Source organism: Morus notabilis, unplaced genomic scaffold, assembly GCF_000414095.1.
Source record: "Morus notabilis unplaced genomic scaffold, ASM41409v2 Scaffold220, whole genome shotgun sequence".
NCBI lineage: Eukaryota > Viridiplantae > Streptophyta > Magnoliopsida > Rosales > Moraceae > Morus > Morus notabilis.
In genome coordinates, this window is record NW_010362274.1 from 244639 (window position 1) to 269070 (window position 24432).

General features: G+C 35.0%; 1 protein-coding gene and 1 non-coding gene across 2 annotated transcripts; one reads left to right on the plus strand and one right to left on the minus strand.

The window, feature by feature from the left end:
- Positions 1-5223: 5223 nt before the first annotated feature.
- On the plus strand, positions 5224-5330 carry LOC112092240. The gene has a single exon (XR_002902497.1). It is a non-coding gene; the product is annotated as a small nucleolar RNA R71 (small nucleolar RNA).
- Positions 5331-21117: 15787 nt separating this feature from the next.
- LOC21392400 (protein indeterminate-domain 2) lies at positions 21118-24146 on the minus strand. The gene is made up of 4 exons (XM_010101537.2): positions 23950-24146; positions 23449-23845; positions 23056-23354; positions 21118-22533 (listed from the first exon to the last, which is right to left on the minus strand). The coding sequence occupies exons 1-4, from the start codon at positions 24077-24079 to the stop codon at positions 21761-21763; spliced, it is 1599 nt and encodes a 532-aa protein (XP_010099839.1). The 5' UTR covers positions 24080-24146; the 3' UTR covers positions 21118-21760.
- Between the last annotated feature and the right edge of the window lie 286 nt (positions 24147-24432).

Here is a 24432-nt window from a genome sequence, read left to right on the forward strand (position 1 = left end):
ATTCTCTGATGGATAGTGATTCATAAAACACATTCATGAACCAGAGCGCTCTTACTAATCTAAGTACCGAATCAACACTCAAGAGAATTATTTATCTGCTTCTTTCTCAAGAAGGAATGGATTCCATCTCGTATAATAATATTCCCAGCTACCTATTTCATTATGTCTCCAAAATACAAGGAATAGGATTCAGGGTCTCGGAATCCGTACCGAGTAAATCAAAAGACATAAATTCATAAATAGGAGTTTGTTAAGAACTCATGATTAAGATCATCCTATATATGACCATCGGTAGACTCAATCAGAATTTCTATGCTTAACGGAAATTATTAAAAATTCATATTGTGTCTTTGTCCTTGTTCCACATAATCTTATTATGCGAAATACACTCATTCAATATCTCGCCATATTAACAGTGCGGATAACACCGTTCCATTCTAAATGGGAATGACATGTATTAATAATGTTTTAATTAAAGATTCTAAATTTTAATTAAATTCATCATGAACAACGTTTTTGATTATTATCCTTAAACACTATCCTCTAGTATATAACACTTATATACTATGTTTAAGGTTACATAAACAATCACGGAATTTTCATTTGATATTCATAAAATATTCATAAATATATGCACATAAAATGATGAATAAACTCTTTTATTAATTAAATAATAAATATCCTATTACATCTCATGCTTCTAGGACACTATTCCCAACAGTATGAACACATTTATTAACAATTGTTACAATTTAATAATTTTTTTATTTCCTTATTTTCTTCCTTCTTATCTGCAGCTCAGAAGAAACGACAAGCGAAAAGAAAAAGAAATAATTATATGAATAAATCTCTGTCTATATGTAAATAAGTATGTATATTTTTATGTACAAATGTAAACATATAAATAAATATGTATATATATATGTTACAGATGTACAACAACTTATAAACATATATATATGTGTGTGTTTTTATACGTTTTATTTATTTAAATTACTGTTAATTACACAATTACATACCCGTGCAAATGCATGGGTAATCCACTAGTTTATTCTGAGAAACGGTCAGATCTTATAAAAGAACTACTCTAACTAAAGGATGCAAACTTTTGAAACAACAAAAATCCAGATAAACGATTTGATTTTTTTTTCCTTTTGTATATGGTGTGGTATCTATAACTCTCAAGAAACACTAATAGCAATAACGAAAACACCATCCTAAGAACAATCAGAAATCATGAGTTCCGCAAGGAATCCTTTGTTTAAATTGGGAATGATATAGGGCTTCTTCTTTTGGAGTTAAATTCAAAAAAAGTTTGAATTTAAGTTATAATTTTATTTAAGTTCATGTTCTTTTTGTAAAATTTGAGTTTGAACTTGAGCTTTAACTTGAGTTTGGGGTTAAAATCTGAGTTCAAGTTTTCCTTCAACTCAAGTTCCTAAACTCAAACTCAAGTTAATGAACAATATTTTTTCTATTTTTAAAAACGTCATAACTTTTTCATTTTAATTCCGATTGAGATGATTTTTTTTCTATGTATTCACAACGAATAGATGAATAAAACCTCACCCATATACCCTATTAAAATTTTTCATCACCATTGACTTTTTATTAAAATATTATTTAAATACAAATTTAAGTTTTAACCCACCCAAACACAAACTGAAATAGATTCTCAATTCAAAGTATAACTCAAATGTGCGCATCCAAACATAAACTCAAGTTACAACTTCAACTTAAGTTATAACTCAAATTCAACTCAAGATCTACACTCAAGTCACCATAACTTAAAAATGCAACCGAACGAGCTCATAGTGTACCCATGCCATGTGGGCTCGTTTCCTTCTACAGGTGCATGGTAATGAAAAGTTTTAAAGCGGATTTGACTACCCATGTTATGGGATGGTTAGCCACCAAAAAAAAAAAAAAAACCACTATGTAGAAAACCCATGCACTGATGATTCTTAGAAGTTAAGTCTTGCATTGCATGAGTGCCATTGAGGGATGAAAGTGTTAGACTTTAATTAGAAATATGATCTTAATCACCATATTCATAAATCCTAAGAACCATCGTCTTAAATTATTAAGCAAAATTGAGAAGGCGTATCTGAATTCATAATAGCAACAATCGACACTTTTGCAGAATTACTACGATGATTGACGAACTGGTTATTGTCTTCCTCAGTCAAATCACTAGAGTTCTTTAATGATGTGTTTCTCTCTAGATGGGAAAGAAGAGAAAGTGGCCGAATGATTTAACGTATTGGGAACCATAACCTATAAGTCTTTATATACTTATCCATTAGGTTCCTATTAAACTTAATTGGATAAGTATTAGATATCTACTCATTTATTCCATACCCAGTTAGAAGTCTTATGAGTTTTTCTTAATTAGATCACTTAAGGCCCATTTAGTTAAACAACTTAATATAATTGTTATAATAATATATGGCCCACACTTTCTATAGGAAACATGATTTTCCTAACAATCTCTCACTTTGGCTACATATAATTCCTAAAACAATTATATCATATGTTCCTTGAGCATGCTTTTTATATACTATTTATCCTTAGACTTCACCTTAGTTACAATCTGGTCAATCTCCATGAAATTATGGCGGCTTTCGTCACACTCAAACGTAACTAAACCATCCATGGTCATCATACCCACATATTCAATGACATATATCGAGTATGGATGAGTGGCATAGAAATTACATGCAATGTGATATCTAACATGCCTATTCCCAACTGGTTCTAATTTAGTCTTTAGCAAGATCAATCCAAAACTTTCTAAACCCAATGCAAAACCGCAATTAGAAAGAAAACAAATTCAGAGATAAACCATAATCCATCTTTTTTTAGCTAAACCATAATCCATCTTCTTTATTCTGCAGAAAACTAACATAAAAATGTGTCTTGACCAAAAGAACATCAAAATACAAACTCCCATTAAAACTGCACATCTTCAAATAAAACAACACTCATATGAGCAGTGTGCTCGTGAAAGGCCTTGGGCGGTATACCCTTGGTTTGTGGATCCATAATCATAGAGTTTGTCCCAATATGTTCTATAGACACTTGAAAACTCTAAATTCTTTATTTAACAACAAGAACTTGAAGTCTATGTGCTTTGACTTCGAAGAACTTCTGTTGTTATTAGAATATAGCAAGCCTAAAGTATTGTCACAGATATCTTCAGCGGCCTTTCAATACCATCTACCACATGCAGCCCAGTGACAAAGATTCGCAACCATTTCCATGATTAGATGTCTCATGACAAGCTATGAACTCTGCTACCGCAATGGAATAAGCTATGCGTGTCTGCTTAACACTCTTCTAGAAAATAGCTCCCCATGCCAGCATGTAAATATAGCCCTACATGGATCTTTTATCGATTGGCATCCAGCAAATAAAAAACAGAATACCCAATGATTTCCCAAAGATCTGATTTTCGATAAATGAGCATGTAATCCTTTATTCTCTATAAATACCGTATATAACCCGTTTTGCTGCTTTCCATTGATCCATTCTTGGGTTTCTTAAATATCTGCCCAAAATTTTAAAATATAAGTTATATCCAGACGCGTACATACCTGAGCATACGCAAGACTTCCTACTGCCGACACATAATAAATCTTTTGTATTTCTTTAAGTTCAAAGACATTCTTGGGACACTGAATGAGACTGAACTTGTCTCTTTTAGCAAAGGGCGTATTTTTTTGTCTATTTTCCTTCATGCCTATCCTATCCATAATTCTTTATAATATAGCTCTTTTGTGATAACCTAGGGATACACCGAGGGCAATCTTGATGTATCTATCTGCCTAATATAAAAGAGACGTCTCTAAGATCTTTCATCTCAAAGTCTTTATTTAGAAACATCTTGGTTTCGTGCAACAAGCTTATATCACTGCTAGCAAGCAATATATCATCGACATATAAAACCAGGAAGATAAATTTACTCACACTGAACTTATAGTACTCACAATCATCGACTTTATTTACCTCAAAATCATACGAGATAATAAACTAACGAAAATTGTGATACCATTGACGGGAAGCCTTCTTGAAGCCATAGATGGAGTTTTTTAGTTTGCATACCATATTCTTTGAATTACCGAATATAAAGTTTTTCTAGCTGCACCATATATATATCGTTTCATTAATGTTATCATTGAGAAACACAGTCTTTACTTCCATCCAGTGTAGCTCCAGTTCAAAATAAGCCACAAGTACCATAATTATCCTGAAAGAGTCTTTCGTTAAAACCGTAGAGAAAGTCTCTTTATAGTTAATGCATTCTTTTTGAGTGAATCCCTTAGCGACTATACAAACCTTATATCTCTTAGCATTGCCTTTCAAATTCCGTTTGGTCTTAAATACCATTTGCAACTAATGGGTTTCACGCCTTCAAGCAATTCGACGAGATTCCAAACATCATTGTCCTTCATGGATTTCTTCTATTCTCAAGCTTTACATTGTTCTTTCCTTTCTCTTATTGGATCTTCGGTATTACTTAGGAGAGAACCTTGAGGTCAGTTGTTTAGAGCATTAGCAATCTGTCCAATCTGATTTTCCAAGTTCCTCAATGTTGCATTGTGACTCTAGATTTTGGCTTCATTCATAGTTATATATTCTTTTAGCAAATTCTCCAAGGAGCTGGATTGATCCGCGACTTTAGTGTTTTGTTATTGAAGGGGGTAAACAGGTGGCTGAGTGGGTTGGTGATAGGCATTGGCTCCACTAGAGCTTGCCCCCTGGTTACTCTATGCAAGGTTTGGATGTTATCTCAACCCCTGATTGGGAAAATTTGAATATGGGTGGTTGTTCCTGTTGAAATTTCCCACATAGCAAGCTGAGCCTGGATTAGAAGGGCAATCTTCATACAAATGCCCCTTTCCATAGTAAACATATGTGATACCAGCAGTTTGTACCGAATTTACACCTGCCGGCGTATTCATTGTTTTTAGCATATTCGTCAAAGATGACATTTGAGCCGAAAGTGCAGTGATGACATCAACTTCGTGAATTCCAGCGGCCTTCTTAGCATTGAGTCTCTCGGTTGGCCATTGATAATTATTATGGGCCATCCTCTCCAAAATCTCGTAAGCCTCATTATAAGACTTAGCCAAAATAGCTTCATTAGCTGCGGCGGCAACTATAGTACATGTTTGCCCGTTGAGCCCATTATAGAATGTCTCCATTTGAATCCAATGAGGGATCCCATGATGAGGGCATTTCCACAATAACTCTTTGAATCTCTCCGATGTTTCATACAATGATTCACCATCTGACTGTTGGAATGAGGTGATGTCATTTCTGTGCTTGGCATCCTTGGTTGGGGAAAAGTATTTCATGAGAAACTTCTCTGCCAAATCGTTCCATGTCGCCACTGAATCCGGTGGCAAAGAATTCAGCCACGCTCTAGCTCTATCCCTCAGGGAAAAAGGGAATAGTTTCAGCCTCAAAGCTTCTTCTGTCACCCCTGGTAGCTTGAATGAGTCACTCACTTCTATAAACAATCTAAGATGAAGATGAGGATCTTCAGTTGGCATCCCACTAAACTATCCCACGGTTTGGAGCATTTGGAACATCACTGGCTTGAGCTCAATCTCCATCTTCTCCTATTGTAGTTGTTGTGTGAATCTGTAAGTGCATAAATCGTACAAGTAATAAAGCGTACTTAAGTACAGATATCGTCCCACAGAGATTGAATCACGAAAAATAAAGTATAGAAGTTATGCAAACAACAATTCAAGTAAATAATTAACTGAACAAAAATTCACTAAAATGATGTAAAAGAATGGGTGCTAAATAAATGCAAGCAAAAGTTACTAAAAATAGTAAGAATGTATTTATGGTTTGTAAATCTGTGATTTAAATGAGCTAGGTCTACTAATTTCCCCTCAGTTGCAAGTCTGCCAAAAAATGCTATCGAAATGCTACAGCAATTACTACCCCTGTTAACTGAAACTCAATTACCGCATAAGATTCTTCTGAATTGATTATGACTTAAAACTCTTCAAACCATTTTCAACATATTCCTATGTGAATCTAGTTCTCAGAATGCATATCTTAGCTCAAGTTTCTTGGGTTATGCAAGGTGAATAATATATTCCTATACCATCTACTAATCAATAACTAAAACAAGATTATTGAACAAGTATCATCTATGTTAGATCCAACTCAAATTAACCCTTCCAATATTAATCTTAGTATCCTATAATTGATGGCCAGTCAAGCATAGAAATAAGCTTTAGCAGACATGAATGACCATGAATAATAATTCAATAGCATTTCATAAACAAACTTTCATCCTTACAACTTCGGTTCCATTAGTAGGCCTAGCTAAAACAAATTAGTTCAGGTTGAGATTTACAAGAACTAGATTTCCTATTGGTACCGGTTTGAGTCCTTTAATACTTTATAAGACAATATAAATAATGCAGAAACATAAAATAAAAGAACACGAGAGAAATAGTATCGCGGTTCGGTAACAACCTACTCCGCGGGGCCACGCCCAGATGATGAACAATCCACTAAGAACTCTTTTACAATTCAATTGGACTTAATCTATCCGAGACTCCCTCTCTAAGAAGACACCTATGAACTTGCAATTTCCTAAAGGACTTGAACAGTGAGATCCCCTTGACTTTTTAACATTGCAATCCCTCCAACTAAGTTTTTCTCTCAAAAACACTCAAATCATCTCTCTTGAATACAAGAGGTCACATCTCTCACAACCCAGCCAAACTAATCAAAAGGTGTACAATAAACTGAGAGACTCTTCGAATATATAGGCAGAAAGTAAACGGCTTGACGACTTCTTCAATTAATTCGCTGAACCAAATCTGTTGCAGACCCTTGTTGCAACAATAACTGCAGCATAGCTATCAATGTCGACTTTCTCAAAATCAGTCCAAATCAATCTGCTATAATGCTGAAACCTTTCCGAAATTGATATATGAACCTGGACACATTCTTAGGAGACAGAGGAAGATCATCCAGCTACGAAATCTCCATCAAATATTAATCAAATCAATTTACCATTTTTGGATTAATAGTTGACTTTCAAAAATAGAAACTAAAATAAGTTTCCAGATCTTTCAGAAAACTACCATAAGAAACTTGCCAGCTGCACATCTAATCTCAACCACAATCAATCAGCCAATCATTTCCAAACTAATGCCAATCATAAACGAATAGAATCAATACATAATTTGGGAAACAAATCCTAACAATCTCCCCATTTGGCATTATTTTGGCTAAACTAATAAGCGAAACTAAAACAAAACAATTTTTGTACAGTCAGCTATCACAAACCAAACCTAGTTTGAGAAAAACTCTCCCTGAACTTAAACGAGACTGCTACTTCTACTCCCCCATTTTGGCAAAAAAAATGCCCAAAGATTCTAGAAACTGCTGTTGTAGAAAGTGTTGCAACACCTGATAGAACACTATGTGCAACACTTTCCTGCATATCAAGTTCCAATTCATTGATTTCTACAAATCACTCCCCCTAAATTCTCCATGAGTCTTACTCCCCCTGAATATGATATTCTCCCATGCATATTGATTTTATCACCTATCAAAAGCTTGAAGTGACCGTTACCACAATACTCAGAGTTAGTAGAACATGCTTTAAAAGAAGTATAAGCCCCATGACACCTTAAATCAGATTTCCTTACCCACACACGTCTAAGAAATTTATTTTGCACATCAATCTTTGCTTTAGGTGTCCTTCTTGTGAATGCAGAACTTGGTGGATTAATGATCATACCTCTTTTTAAAGCAGTCAAGTATTTGTAACATCTAGGTCTAATGTGGCCAGGCAAATTACAATAGTGACAGATAGGAACAAACCTGTCTATTGCTTGTATTGTTACAACAGGCTTTGCAACAAACTTCTTGTTTGATTTTACCCGAGCTTTCTTAAAGGACTGCATCATAGAACTGGTGGCTTCTTTCACAAAGAGAGTCTTCCCAGAAATTTCTTGACCCTTGTAGCCAAGGCCTGAATGATCACCACACATTTTTTGTTGTTAGAGTAAGTGATCCAATTTTGTTGTGCCCGAGTTTAGCAACCTTAAATTCTTCTGGGTCTGCTCTAATTCGAGTCTGGTCTCAGCAAGCTTTCTCTGATGCTTTGTTGCCAATATTTCATAATTTGTTACAGCCTTTTTTCAATTCATCTCTTTCCTTTGTTAAGACAACAACTTCATCTTCAAGCAATTTATTTTGTTTGCAAACAACAAGCCATTTATTGTACATCTTCTTATAAGCCTCTTGAATCTTCCCAAGACTTAGGTCATCATTGCCACTGCCATCTTCAGTTTCATCCTCAAAATCTGTATCATCAACAACTCCACCAGAGGTTGTTGCAACAGACTCTGCAACAACATTATTAGTGCTAAATAAATTTTTATCCATGAATTTATTACTTACAGTGAAGGCCACATAATTGTTAGTGTGATCATCTGCTTTCTCTTGACTTTCATCCAAATCATCACTCCATGTAGACGCCATGGCAGCCTTTTTTCTCTTCTTGAGTTGCACACTCCTCTTGAACATGTCCGAATCCTTCACATTCTCGGCATTGTATTCCCTTATTTCTTTTCTTCTCTTCCAACCGTGGAGAGTTAAAATTCTTCTTTTGAGAATTTTTGTTCTTTGAATTCTCTCCAAATCTTCCTTTCCTTTTGATCTTTCTCAGCATTTTGTTAAAGTTTTTGGTGAGTAAAGTAAAAGACTCACTCAAGTCCTCATCTTCGTTGGTCTCATCTTTGGTGGACATATCATCATAATCTGCTTAAAGAGCAATTCCTCTACTTTTCTTTTTATCCTTAAAGTTCATCTCAAAGGTTTGAAGATTACCTATGAGTTTATTAAGTCTCATCTTCTCCACGTTTTTTACTTCTTCGATGGCTGTCACTTTGTAAGCGAAACGTGCTGGAAGTGACCTCAAGGTCTTTTTCACCAATTTGGCGTCAGAATATTTTTCTCCAAGGGCGAAGGCTTCATTAGCAATATCACAAAGCTTTGAGTTAAATCGGCAATGCACTCATCTTCCTCCATATGCAAGCGCTCAAAACGGGTTGTGCGGATTTAAAGTTTTGAAGACTTCACAGCATCCGTACCTTCATGTGCAGTTCGAAGAATATCCCACACTTCCTTAGCAGACTCACATGTGGAAATCAATTTGAATTGATTAACATCCACAGCATTGAAAATGGCGTTCAATGCTTTTGAATTATTGTTTGCTAGCTTGTCCTCATCATTGGACCATTCCTCTTCTGGCTTAGGAACGGTATTGCCTTTATCATCTTTAGTTCTTGGATGAGTCCATCCGGTTAAGACAGATCACCATGCCTTCTCATCAATAGCTTTAATGAAAGCTTTCATGCGAGCCTTCTAATACGGGTAATTGACACCTTCTAGAAATGGTGGTTTGTTCACAAATCCTCCTTCTCTCATGACATCAATTCCTGCAAAATCAACCAGTACACCAGGACCTCACCGAAATACACGTCAGTGACCTGCTCTGATACCAATTGTTGGTACCGGTTTGAGTCTTTTAATACTTTATACGACAATATAAATAATGTAGAAACGTAAAATAAAAGAACACGAGAGAAATGGTATCGCGGTTCGGTAATAACCTACTCCGCGGGGCCGTGCCCAGATGATGAACAATCCACTAAGAACTCTTTTACAATTCAATTGGACTTAATCTACCCGAGACTCCATCTCTAAGAAGACGCCTATGAACTTGCAATTTTCCAAATGACTTGAACAGCGAGATCCCCTCAACTTTTTAACATTGGAATCCCTCCAACTAAGTTTTTCTCTCAAAAACACTCAAATCATCTCTCTTGAATACAAGAGCTCACCTTTCTCATAACCCAGTAAAACTAATCAAAAGGTGTACAATAAACCGAGAGACTCTTTGAATATATAAGCAGAAAGTAAACAGCTTGATGACTTCTTCAATTAATTCGCTGAACCAAATATGTTGCAGATCCTTGTTGCAACAATAACTGCAACATAGCTGTCAAGGTCGACTTTCTCAAAACCAGTCTGAATCAATATGCTATAATGTTGAAACCTTTCTGAAACTGATATATGAACCTGGATACATTCTCAGGAGACAGAGGACATCCAACTACGAAATATCCATCAAATATCAATCAAATCAATTTACCATATTTGGATTAATAGTTGACTTTCAAAAATAGAAACTAAAATAAGTTTCCAGATCTTTCAGAAGCCTACCATAAGAAACTTGCCAGCTGCACATCTAATCTCAACCACAATTAATCAGCCAATCATTCCCAAAATAATGCCAATCATAAACAAATAGAATCAATACATAATTTGGGAAACAAATCCCAACATTTCCAAAATAATCCATGTCTTAATCAATATCAAAATAACAGAAGAATCAAGCTAATAGAGAGAAGAAAGAATGATAAGCTAGAACTTGGATCTTCTAGAATTTCTCTTTGTCCTTCTCTTCGGGTCTTCCTCTCAGTTGCTCTCTCTCTCTCTTGCTCTTTCTCTCGTCTCTAGTATTTTCAATTTCCGGCTCTCGTACTGTACTCTAATTTCCTTCTATTTTTTCCTCTTGTACTTGGCGGCTGCTTGCCTCTCTCCCAAAAACTATCCCTTATAGGGCAACAAAAAGGCTGAGGTGTCATTTGATATCAGGTACAGAGGTCCACACTGCTGTACAGCTCAATCAGCTCACATGGATTTTTGTCATTTTCCTCGAGGTAGTGCGCTGATGTAATCCCACTTGCCAGCTGCACCTAAAATGTTACGGCAAAATGCTACTGCTTTCACCCTGTAATTTGCAAAATCAAAACTTAGACATATTTTAGCCTCTTTTTGACTCAATTTACTCCTTCTTAACCTGAGAGCAGCACATGTACAGAATTTAGTAAGATAAAATACAAATCAGAAAATCTAAGTTAAAATACAGAAGAAAAAGATGAAATACACTCTTGACTAAGCAAATTTAAGCTAAAAATGCATAAGATAACTCTAATTTCTTAGAGTTGTCAGTGGTTAATCAAATGTCACATAGAGACTCTCCGCCAGATTTGATGAACTTTCTAGCTAGACCTGATTTTCCACCATGGACTTTTAGGTTCCCAGTGTATCCATAAGTCGAGGTCTTCAACTCGAATTGAAGAGGAGATTTCTTCTCAGCCATCCAAAAAGAGGAATGCATCATCAGATAGTGATGTCTCTTTCTATCCGACAAGTGAACCAATTAATGCTGAAGATGTTGCTGAAGTTGAACAGATTAAGAACCCTAAAGGCAAACCGAAAAAGAAGAAGCAGAAGAAGTCTAATGTTCCAGCTAGTTCGTGTAGAGTCACAAAGTCCAAATTAAAGCCACAAGAAGTTGATCATAAGGCTACAGATTCTGAGAAGGAGAAAGCGGCCAATGCTTTAGATTTTGGTAAAGATAATCATCCTCTGTTTTACTCTGATTCAAACAATATTATATGGAACTTTGTGATACAGGGAAAAGTTCTTTCTGAGAGATTATTGAATGTGGTTGAATTTGCGGATGTAGGAGTAATTGAACTTCTGAAAAATCAGAATTTGCTTGGAACAACGTCTATAGTAAAACCTTTTGTAAAGAATGTTGTATTTGAGTTCTATGCAAATCTAGTTAATGAGATTAATGATCCTAAGTCTCTGATGTTTAGCAAAGTCTTTGATAGAAGGCATGTGTTTGATTTCTCACCAGCTGTGACAAATGAATTTTATGAGAGTCAAGGAGAAGTTGTGGAATTTATGAGTAAATATGACACCATAATTGCTGAGTTGACTGCGAATGTTCACTGCAAATGGCCTGCTGCAAAGTCTTTTCCAGCTGCTGAATTAAGTTTGAAGTACTCGGTATTGTACAAGATTGCTTTAAAAAATTAGATGCCATGTTTGCATGCTACTGGGGTTAAGAAACCTCTTGCCAAACTGTTCTACATGATTGGTACATGCATTTCTTTTGATATTGGTCAGTTGATTTTTGAACATATTGTTAATAATGCTGAAGTTGTGTCTACTCATCAGATACTTCCTTTTCCTTCTCTAATTTATGGAGTATTGATGTCTCAAAAAGATATTAAAGAGAAGAAAGAGTTGTTTGAAAAATTTTCAGGAGCTCTTAGAATTTTCTAAGAAGCTTCATACAGGAAAGCATGTAGATGATGTTCAGGGGGAGCTTAGTTCAGAAGAAGATGATGATTTGCAGGAAGATATTGCTCCACGTGTTTCAGTTGGTGTTGCAACAAGTTCAGCACAAAACACTGATGTTGCTCAAAAGGCAGAAGGAAATGACTGATCTTACTTGTTATATAGGAAAATGTACGCTAACACGTGGGACGACGATAGCGCTCCACGTGATTCTATATTTGCCACAACAGATAGCAGTCGACGTCTGGGCCTTGTTTTCCTTCTGAATGATTAGAAATGCCAAACGTACGGATGAATCCTTAGACCGCTGACCACTTAAGATCGTCAAGGCTTGTATGACTTACGCATTGGAAGCTCCACAAGAGTTAGTCAAGCGAAGAGCCTAGTTTCCTAGTATAGACGTCGAGGGCAGAGTACGGGTTACGAAGTGCCTTAATAAATATCCCTGACACAGGCAGGTTGCGTCTGGTTCAAAAGATGTCAGTAGCGCAAGGATTAATTATGAGTCCCTAAGACCGTCTGTAATGGGCGGTTGAAGATTACAGGATCTGCAGAGCCGTAATAGGGGATAAATTGGATGAGTGAACAGTGCAAAAGGTGTTGACAGGCTATGATCTAGGCCCATAGGGTAGTAGGCCACTCGAGTGGATAGGCCTGCAAAGAAGAACCACCCACGAAGTAATCGTTGGGCTATAAAAGAGGCATAGTCCCAAAGGATGAGGGGGACCTTTTTCATGTAATAACAATAGAGAAAAAAGATATACAATACACAGTGAATGTAGCTCTTGATTAAGAGAGTGAACCACTATAAAACTTGCTTGTCTTTTATATTCATTCGGGCACCACTTCTGCAGTTCTTAAATTATCATACCACAAAAAAGCACTTCAGCGGTATTACACCAAATATATAAACAATTTCGGGCCAGTAACCCAACAGAATACCAAGAGGTAATCCGGCGTAATTATATTGGTGAAATTCCACCGTGAATATTACTACTTATGAAATGCATCTTTTACAGGAGTTGAAAAGAGTTGCTCAAAAGAAGAAGGATGCTGCTGCTTTTCTTGACGATCTTCAATCTACCTCAGTTGCTGATGCAGATGGGGCTCCAGAGTAAAGTCTTTTCACTGTAGTCTTTTGTTACTGCTTTTGCCTTTTTTTTTTTGGTCAAAAAGAGGGAGAACATATGTATTTGCTTTTATTTTTCAATCAAAGAATAGATTGTTTTTGAATTTTCTGTTATAATAGGTTCTTTTGTTAGTTTTGGTATTGTTAGTTGGCAATTTATTGGCAAAATATTGTAAAAAAATTCAAATACAGGTACATTTGCTATTGGCGTTGTGGACAGCTATAGAGATTCTATTTCTAATTATTTGCACCAGATTTGGAATGGTTTCTTCTATAGAAGGTGAGCAACTTTTGGGAAGACATTTTCAGAGATTTGATTGCCTTGTGATTCTAGCTGTTATGGTTGACTTTGTTGGCTAATTGATTGGCTCTGTGTATGAAAAGAATTTATTGTGAGAATTTGCTTGGCTAGGAGCGGTTTATTGTGGTGAAAAAAAATAGTGCAGTTGACTCTTTTTGGAGGGTATTATTCTGAAAAACCTGCCATGAACGTGTATGAGTTTTGAGAGAAACAGTTGCAGAAAATGTATGTAGTGTGTGACATCGTCAATGAGGGAGTCATTGAGTGTGTAAGACCGATTGGTGTTTTGTAATCTTTTAATCTTAGTGGATTGTTCACTGTTTGGACGTGACTCTGCGGATGTAGGTGTGCGTACCGAACCACGATACTATTTTTTAGTGTTCTTTATTATTATTTTTTTTGCATTATTTTCTGCACGTTTAGTTATTTGTTGTTGAATATAGAAATATCTATTAATTACTAGTGTTACAGAAAGTGTTATAACACTTTTTGTAACACCTGCCGTAAAATCAGACCCTACACAACTCATTTATCTCATACTTAGTTAGAAGTCTTATGGGTTTTTCTTAATTAGATCACTTAAGACCCATTTAATTAAATAGCTTAATATAATTGTTATAATAATATGTGGCCCACACTTTATATAGGAAACGTTATTTTCTTAACAGAGACTCATCTCTTCTCTGCATAAAACTCGTGGGAATAGCCAAAGAAAATAGACTCTTGAAAATGAACCAAGCTATAACAAAAAAGTACCTCTATTCATCTCAATAGGGTTAAAATCCTGTTACTCATATGAGGTGGGTCTTATTAGGTTGATAGATAGTACCCATCACTTTGTGAGCGTGGGGTTTTAACCTCATGAATACCATTTTGGTTAATAAAATCTTTTAATTGTTTCCATTTGGCTAGCAATTATACAAGGGACCAAGATGACCACTGCTAAAGAGTTAGGCATCAGAAATGGGTGCACCAGCTCCTTTGAGTACTCTTTCACATGCTTTTCCATGTCATGAATGTAATATAACCAATTCGTGACAAAAACAACAGAAGAACAAAAACTTTATGAAATAAATAAGTACAACTTTGTCACATAGTTCACATAATTATATCACCCTCTAGTGTGAAGTTCTACATTGTAGAATAGTTGTTAAGATTTTGTGGGATTGATTGACAATAATTCTTTTAATTACCATTTTTTGTTTTTTTTTTAATTTTTTAGATGGCTTTTTCATATTGAGAATTTCTGTCAAGTGAGAATGTATACCTGTACATTAAGCGTGAGAAATCAATTAGCTTGATTTGATTTTAGGTATTTTGATGGTTAAGGATACTCCTTTACATATATATTAGTATAAATACATTGCAAAATATCAGTGAATGTATAAGTGATCATATTACTGAATCATAAATGCATGTATATTGCCCAACTATGTTAAATTTTTTGTTCTCTTTCTTTTTTTTATTATTTTATATTTATTTCTTATTTTCAAGGATAACGCATAGAAATTTCACAGTTAATTTATGTCTCATTCATTTTATTAATTTAAATTTTAAATTTTAAATTTTTATAATTAAAAATTTTTAAAAAATATTATATCTAATTTTTTTTACTATAATTAAAAATTTTTAAAAAATATTATATGCCAATTCGAATTAAAAATTTAAAGCGAATAGACTTTAGTGATTGCAACACCGTTAGAGTACCATATGTATGTCTATGGCCTTTTCTTCTCTAGTGCATGCATTTTGTATGAAAATGTGACGAACACATTCCTTTGTCTTTTATCGATTTCTCCATTAGACATGCCTAACTTTGACTTGAACACGTACGCCGTTATCTGTGTTAAACACGTGGAACATGTGAAACTAGTTTAGAACACGCTAAGACTAGCTAGCTTTGTTGGATAAGATTAGTCGAGTTAAATACCAATTGAACGACTGCGTTTTCCTCGTGGGAGTACTCAAACGGAGTAGACAACTAACATGGGATCAACGAACAGTTGCTTTCGGCTATGAAACCGGAGTCATGTTCTAGAAGGCAAAAAAAAAAAAAAAAAAATATTGCAATGTGATTTGCATGATCTATTTATTTTTTTAATTTGAGTTTTATTACAGTAAAAAATTCTAAAAAATAATTACATTTAATTTTTTTATTATAATAAAAAATTCTCATATAAAATCACATATCAACTTAAATTAAAAATTTAAATCACTGAACAATGAGTCCAAATATACTACTTATACAACTCAAATTAAAGCCGTTGGATGATGAATGATTGGATTACAGTCACTAGAGGATGGAAAGATTCGCTTTCAGCTTTTGAATAATCAATATCAACTGCCACCTAACAAAAGTAGAACAAATTTTGACGGCTCAGATCATTTTTAAGACGTTTGTTTAATAGATTCAGAATTATAATTTAGAATTATTTTTAATTTATGTGTGTCTTTTATGAAAAAAAATATTGTAATAAATCACAAACTATAATTCAAACTATGTCACAAATCTTTAAATCAAACGCACTCTTCTTTTTATTATCAAATAGTTGAGTTTAGTTGCATGGTAAATCTTGAAAATGACGAATGTTAGCTTGTTTCACTTTGAAGTATGATGATATATATAGGTATAATTTTAATAGTTATTTAAATATTTATTTATTAATAAATATTATTATTTTTTTCTGTTAAGATCCGTTTAAATCTCAACGAAAGAAGCTCATTTGACTTTTTAATTTGGAGTTTATGTGTAAAAATCCACTTTTGGTTGATTTGGAAGTAGTTTATATGGCAGAAGAAAGAGAATTTGAGATTGAAATTAGGAGTAACTGCTCTGTAAGCATAAAATTTAGGGTTCTTGAAATTTCTTTAAATTTGAGCTACAATGGAAGAAACCCCATTGTTTGATTGTAAGATTCAGAAACCCACGAAGGTGGTGACTTCTTGGACGAACTTCAACCCTGGGCGTAGATTTTATGGGTGCCATTTATATGGGGTAAGCTTTGATTTTGGATTATTCAGTTATTCCAACTCTGAAATTTTTTATTTGTGTTTGAATTTCATTTCTTCTCTACTCTTTTCTAGCGTGATGGATGTCGGCCTTGTGACTATTTTGTGCGGAAAGACCCACCTATGTGTAGAAAATCGAAGATGGTCATACTTGGGTTGCTGAGAATGGTTAACGATTTGGAGGCTCAACTTGAAGAAATTGAGAATACCCACCTTGTTTGTAAGCTGAAATTGTGAAACATTTGTGGGAATGTAATGTAAATTTGTTTTTTGAATTTGGCCGGTCTCTTCTGTAACATATTGGACCATCTAAAGTATATTTTGTGTTGAAGAACTTGATATGTGTGCTATTAAGGATCAAATTGTTAGATTGAGGACCAACGTGTCACCATATAAATAGATTGGGGATTGAATTGGCACTTACTAAATAGTTTAGGGACCAACATGGATTTGCCATAATTCTTAACCTCAAGGCAATTTCGTCATTCCACTGTAAATAGAGGACACGTGGGGGGTCATGTAGGCTTCTCCTGTTAGGATTTAGACGGATTTTGATAGAAATGACCAACTTGTTACCTATTTAAAGAGGTTAGAGGTCATTTAATAAAAAAAAAATTAGGGACCAAGTTATCATCTACTAAAGAGGTTGGGGACCACCCGTACTAATTATCTTAAAAAAATTTATGACAATTAATAAAATTAGATTCTTATCACGTCACGTCATTAGATTTATATATTTAATAATAATCTAACTCGTCCACATATATTACGAGCATTATTAGTATCATGAATCATGATTAGTATCTTGTCACTCCAAATCTAGCTAGTTTTCAGTATAGATAAGCAAGGAAATTAGTTGACGGGGCGACTAGTATATTGGGCTCATGATTATGGGTTGAAATAGTAATATTGAAGGTTGTAATATTTGGTAACTGTGACGACCACTCAGTCATCTTCTTTATGGCATTAGATGCTGGGACCTGGGCACAGTGAAATTGGTTGTAATCTTTCACAACTTTGTGGTGGATGTCGTATTCACTTGAAAAAAGTTTCAAGTCTTTTGCTTGAAATTGAATAATAAAACTATACGAAAGACTTAAATAAAGATGAGGACATTGAGCTGTGCATTTCAGTGTGATTCAAATTACCAACATGTCAATATCTTTGGCATTAACATAAGTTTAAACGGCTCTTTGCAACCTTGTTTAGTATGAGGGAGAAGGAAGGAGAAGATTGAGAAGATTAATAGAAGGATTTTGGAAATTATAATTATTTGGTATAAGAGAGAGAATTTAAAGGAATAAATTAGGTTAGAGATTTCAGATCGTTTAAAGAACTCTTAGGCCATGTTCATTTTACCGATTCGAGTTTAGAATTTAAGTTTTAGTACATTAAAAACTTCTCAGAAACAGTCACATCTAATTTTTTTACTACAGTAAAAAACTCTTACATAAAGTCATATCTTAACTCAAATTAAAAACTTAAATCAGTAAACTAAACGGACCTTTAATGATCTCTTCTAATATGATGAGATTAATATCGGAGAGAATCCATACTAAACATAGTAAGAAAAAAATTATTTCTTTTCCCTTCTAATTTCTTTCCCTCTTAACTATGTCTAGAAAGGATATAGAACTAGAATTTTGGTTCTTGAAAATAGTAAGAATCTAAAGGAGTAAGATTCAGAAATTAGCAGCTGGACTTGGCTTATAATGTTTTCTTGTTAAAGAAAAGAGATTATTTTGAGGAATCACATCAAAAACACCTCTCTTAACAAGGGTACATCTATATAGGCAGCACCTGAAAACAAGATAAACTACAGCATTCTAAAGTATTACTTGTATATCCAAACAAAGAAAAAATGAAAATTTTGTACCGCGGTTTTGGTATTTGTCAATGTTGCACCGACAAAAATAAAGTGTATTTGTTTTTTTTTTAAAGCGGGATTAAAAATAATTTGACAAGTATTAGGCATAAAAAAATGTGCATCACGTACCCCTTCCATTCAAGAAAAACAAAACTAACAAACAAACGAACGTGGACTAGAAGATAAAGACAAAACGTCGAAGTGGCAAATTCTTGCTTGTAGATCTCCACAACTAGTACACGACAAACAAGAAAAGACAAAGCTGACAATTTTGCTTTTTCCATCCTTTGGATTCATTAGTGTTTGCTAAAAAGTCCTTCATATTTATCAATAATGTATTTTCTTCTCATATACTTGGTGTAGATTCCTCTATAGCTTCCTTGGTCAAAGCACAAATTATTCAAAATCTAGTTAAATAATAACTCTGAATTGACACCTTTCACTTAGGTTCTCTGTTTCTTGTTTATTTAAAACCAAGTGGGTTGGGAGATCCCAATAGTTTCTCTTAGAAAAAATAAATAAATAAAATAAAAAATCTCAATTATTCATCTATTCTCGAGCAAGATCACAACAATTAATAAGTTATGTAACTAGTTTAATATGTAATAGTTTATAGAGAAGTTAGAGATTCAATGTTCAATCTCTTGAAATGAAAGAGAAAGATTATATACCGACATTTGCTCAAGAACCGCGTGGGACATCAAAATGAAGAGGACAGAAATTTGGAGCTCTTCAGAATGATTTTAAGCCTGGCCTTCTTTTGAGGCTTCCCTTTTTAGTCTTGCGCACATACAAGTGGTCCAAGGCTAACCCTGCAGACAATTATGACTCAACTTCCATCAGTCTGACTATATAATAAATTCTTTCTCATCTATTAAGAATTGTTATTTTTTTTAATTTTGTTAGAAAATAAATGTAATAAATACTTGAGAGAATAATGGAAACACTAGGACAGTCAAATAAGTCATATTTATTAATTTAAATTGAGATGTAATTTTATTTATTAATTTAAATTGATATGTAATTTTATGTAAAAAAAATTATTATAATAAAAAAATTAAATATAATTATTTTTAAAATTTTTTACTGTAATAAAATTTGAATCCGTAAAATCAACGAGGTCTCTATTTACTGCCAAGGTTAAAGTTTCTGAACTGTTATTTTATCAGAAAAACAAAAAAAGTCGGGCATGTATTTCACGTGCAAATGCTTGTAAAGTGAGTGAATAAGTACAAAGAAGGAAGTTTTATTATGTTATTGATAGAATACTTTTTAATTTCACTCGTCATGTGGAAGCTTCATGGCAGAATTGAATTTGTGTGAAGGATTTAAAATGGAAGTTAATAACTACATGGTATCAATTGAGGCAATATGACTAGGAAGTAAAGAGCTATATTCTGAATGCTTACCCTCTTTTTTCTCCTCCTTTTAAATACAGAAATTAGAGCTAAAAATGATAGAGAAATAATTATCTTAATGTTGAAAATGAGCTTCGGCTATTGATGAAAAGTTGGCTTAAGTAGTGGTTTAGTACTAAAGTTGCCTCAGCTCTCTTCTATATTAAATTGGGTAAATAATATATATAATGTGTGTGTGTCTCAATTAAACATTTGTGTGTAAGTTGGGTCTAGTATCTTTAAAAGTACCCAATGAATCACATTTGACTTCCAAAACAATACTAAAAAGATATAGGCTAAAAATAATGAAGAGGAGCAGTTGAATGATCTCTTGATACTGCATAAGAGATGCCCTTGAGCAAGCCATGGTCAACATCTTGCCCAGTCTATATTATTTTTTTGGATTTTATATTTTCATTTTTTTGGATTTCAAGTATTTGTTCCATACACGCAACTACATGGTTGACAATTGAATAACTAGGCATGGCCTGATGTCACTTGTCTCCCAATTGGGTTTGATTGTTACATTAATCACACTTTTTAAGTATTTCACTTTTGGCTCCAAGGATATACAAGAATCCTTTTGCTGGCTCCAAGATATGATTTTTCATTTTTGGTGTTTATCTTGGGACAAATTCTACCGTGCAACCCCATTTTACCCCACTACTAATGAACGTTATATTTTTAACTGTTAGATTAATTTTTTAACAACTAAATTTATGCAAAATCACATTAAAAATTTATAAGTTAAAATGCGCTATAAAAACTACTCCTATTACAAATTTAACCCTTTAAAAATTAATTTAATTAAAAATATAGTGCTTCACCGATAACTAAAATGTAGTGATGGTTGCATCGTAAAGCTCCCAATGTCTTTGTACTCTTTAACAAAAATGAATTTAAATAGACATACTGTTTTCAGTTTACAGCCTTTTAAGGCCCTTAACAAAGGTTTGAGAAGATGTCTCTCTCTCTCTCTCTCTCTCTCTCTCTAAACACAGAGAAATGTTCAACTTTTGCTTAATTCAAATACAATTACATATTAAGACTTCAATTATTTCACTAATTTTAATTTTTAATTTTAATTTTATTATAATTAAAAATTCTCATAAAAAATCACATTTAATTTTTTTATTATAATAAAAAATTCACACATAAAATTAAATCTCAACTCAAATTAAAATTTTAAGTGCGTGAACTCAAATTAAAATTTTAAGTGCGTGAACTCAACGATACCTGAGCTCTATCACTCCCAACATAAAATTATCATAATCATTTACAATATTTTCCTTCACCTTTCCCTCCTGGCCGTTACAAATCGAAATTGTTGCCACATATCAGTTTATGCCTGAGGCCATAAATCATAAAGGCTAAGCGACTCCATAAAGCCTTTTTGGCTCCAAAAAAACATAAAGAATGAAGGAGGTGGTTGTATAAATATTTAGTTCACCAAAGTTACAACTTCACAAGAAAAAAAAGACATTTTCCCTTCCTATTTTCCTAGCTTGAGTGACCTTAAAACTGAAATGCCCCCCCTTACAAATCAGAGAGCACAAAGGGTCTCTGGTTCATAATTTGTAGCTTTAATAAAGTCTAACTACCACCAAGACAAAGTCTCTGTCCAAATCATCAAAAGGCAGCAGAACAAAGGGGGAAAAAAGGATCTCAACTGCCTGTGGTCTTGCTCATACCTTCATGAGGGCATTTTTCACTTCTAATTTTAGACGCCAAAATTACATATCTTAGTACTGTTTCTTCTGCAGAATTTACCAGATTGAACCCGAATTATGCCCACCTTTCCCATGTCAGATGAAACTAAGAGTATTTTGTACTCTTGTTCTCTAATTTCATGAGCTCCTTCCAATTTCTTTGCCACTGAATTCTCCACCTCCAAAGGAGGCTGCGGCAGCAGCAACATCTAGACCGCCACCAATGGATGTGATCAATGCTGATAAGCCGCCATTGGGGCTTCCACCAGCAGCCATTCCCAGTCCTAGAAAATCAAGTGTTGTTTGCTTTGGACCAAACATGGAAGGAGTTCCCATCATGAGTTCCTTCAAACCAGAGCCTCCATCACAAGGCAGACCGAGTCCAAGCCCTGCAGCAACCGACCCACTATCAGGTTCTACTTGCCGCCGAGGCCATTGCAAATTCTCTTGCTGCGCAGATGGGGATGTAGACGACATGATTCCCAACCCACGAAGCAATGAGGCGTTCGTTGCAGCCGCGCCCATTTGAGCGGCTTTCTGGAGCAATGCGGTGGCAGACATGGCTGGTTGTGGTGGAGGTGCGTATTGCCTGCGCTCTTGACCTGCAGTTCCGAAAATTGAGGAGCCATGGCTAGTAGAGAGGCCGAGAGAGATCGGTTCTATAGAGGAAGATGGTGCGAGATCAGCAGGGGGATCCGGGGGCCCCATGGCTCGGATTAGATCTGTGAATGCAGGAGATTGAGGAGGCTGCAAGTTTGCTGATGTTGTTGAGGGAGCAAACAGGCTTGCAAATACACTACTGCTTGTGCTGCCATTGCTGCTTGAACTAGTGATACTATTTGAGCTCCCGTTTAAGCCGGGTTCGGGCGTCGTTTCTTCCGAGATTCGCGGGGGATTTTCAGGCAATCCCGCTATCAAAGTACAAATTGTTGAAAAGGGAGTTAAAACCAAAAGGGTTTTACTTCAACACGCAGAGATAGAAAGTTAAAAGGGACTTTTACTTTTATATTAAAGCTTTTCTGAAGAAAAAGGAGAACAAAACCAATAATGGCTTCCTTTCTCTAATCCCACTTCTCTCCCACCCCCCTTTTAGCTTTTGAATCACTTGAGTCTCTTTATAGAGATTACACAACTTCAATCCCACGTTTTAATTAAAACCCCGTAGCTATTATTTTTCATAAATCTCTAAACAACCCCAAATCTCAGTTCAGCAAGTAACCAAACAATTATAGCATTAACAAGGTTCAACGGAGATCAGTTACAGACAAAAACAACTAGACTCCAAATACAGAGAAAGAGAGAACGACAAAAAATAAAATAAAATAAAATAAAAAGAATGTTACATTTCTTACAAAAGAAAAAACAAAAACAAAACTGAAGAGATTTAAAAAGGGGGAGAAAAAATTTCAAACTTGGGTCAAAATCATATTCACCTGGGGTTTGGATAGGCAAAGTGGATGACGATATTACACCAGTTGATTGTGAAGGACCAGATTGAACAGAGGTTGATGAAGGTGGAGCCTCTTTTGATTTTGGTGGTGGTGGTTGTGGTGGAGATGATGAATTTTTCTTCTGAACTTTTGGCTCCGATTCTGAATTCAACTTCCCAGTTGTCTGATTCTGAGCTTGTACTTGGTCCTGAGGAGGATTTGGTGGCTGATTATTCTGATTTTTTGCGCTTTCTTCCGCCAATGCATCACAGAAAGCCCTATGCGTGATAAAACTATCCCTCCTTCACCCACAAAACAATATATATATATATATATATATATATCAGTAACCGAAACCATAAATTTTCGGAAAAAATGTGAAAAATAAGAACCAACCTTGAGAACAAAGTCCCACAATCGCATTTGTACTCTCGGGTGCCGCAAATCTTGGAATGGGCCTTCCAATCGGACTGGACGGCGTACTTTTTGGAGCACTTGTCGCATTTCCACTTCTTCTCGCCGTGCTTTCTGCAGAAGTGCTTCTTGATTCCGGTGAGATCGCCGAGGGCTCGCGAGGGGTCGTGGTGGACGCAGGAGGGCTCGGGGCAGACGTACACCCTCTTCTTCACCTCCTTGCTCGACCTCTGTCTCAGCTTCCATGGCAGATTGTGCCCTCGCCGGTGGAGCTGCAGATTCTGGTCCCTCTGGAACCCTTTGTTGCAGATTTCGCATATGAACCGGTTTGTCGCCAGAAGTGCCTTAGGCGACAGAGCAATCACCTCCGCATCTGGGTCTAACAAAAAAAAAAAAAACCCCAAAAAATCAGATTTTCCAGGAAAAAGATTCAGATTTTCCGAGAAAGTTTCAGATTGTAATCAGAAAAAAAAAATTAACAACCTGGCATTCCGGGGAGATTTCGCTTTTTCTTGGGAGTGGATTTGGGAATGGAAGGGGCTGTTTGGTTTCCGGAGGAAGAAACGCTTGCTTCCCCAGAGGCCGTAGAGGAATTGTCCAAATCAGTCGCCATGGGAACAAAACAAAACGAGATCAAACTTCTTCTTTTAGGGTTTTCTTTTTCTTTTTGGAAATTGGAAAACAACAAAAGAGAAAAAGAAGAAAATCTCAACTGGCCATATTAGTTATTTTATTCATTTCTCAGAAGAATTGCAGAGGAGAAGTAGCTTTTCGGCTAACAAAGTTTCCATTTTTTTGGTTTCTAGGGTTACTTTTTTCTCTCATCTATATATCTATATAGCTATATATCATCTATCTACCGGTCAATCTCTGCTTTATTTTCTTTCTATTTTCCTTTTCCTTTCTCTTACCGACCTAGCTCCGCTGTGTCTGACCAAAACTTCACATTACCCCATAAACACAATG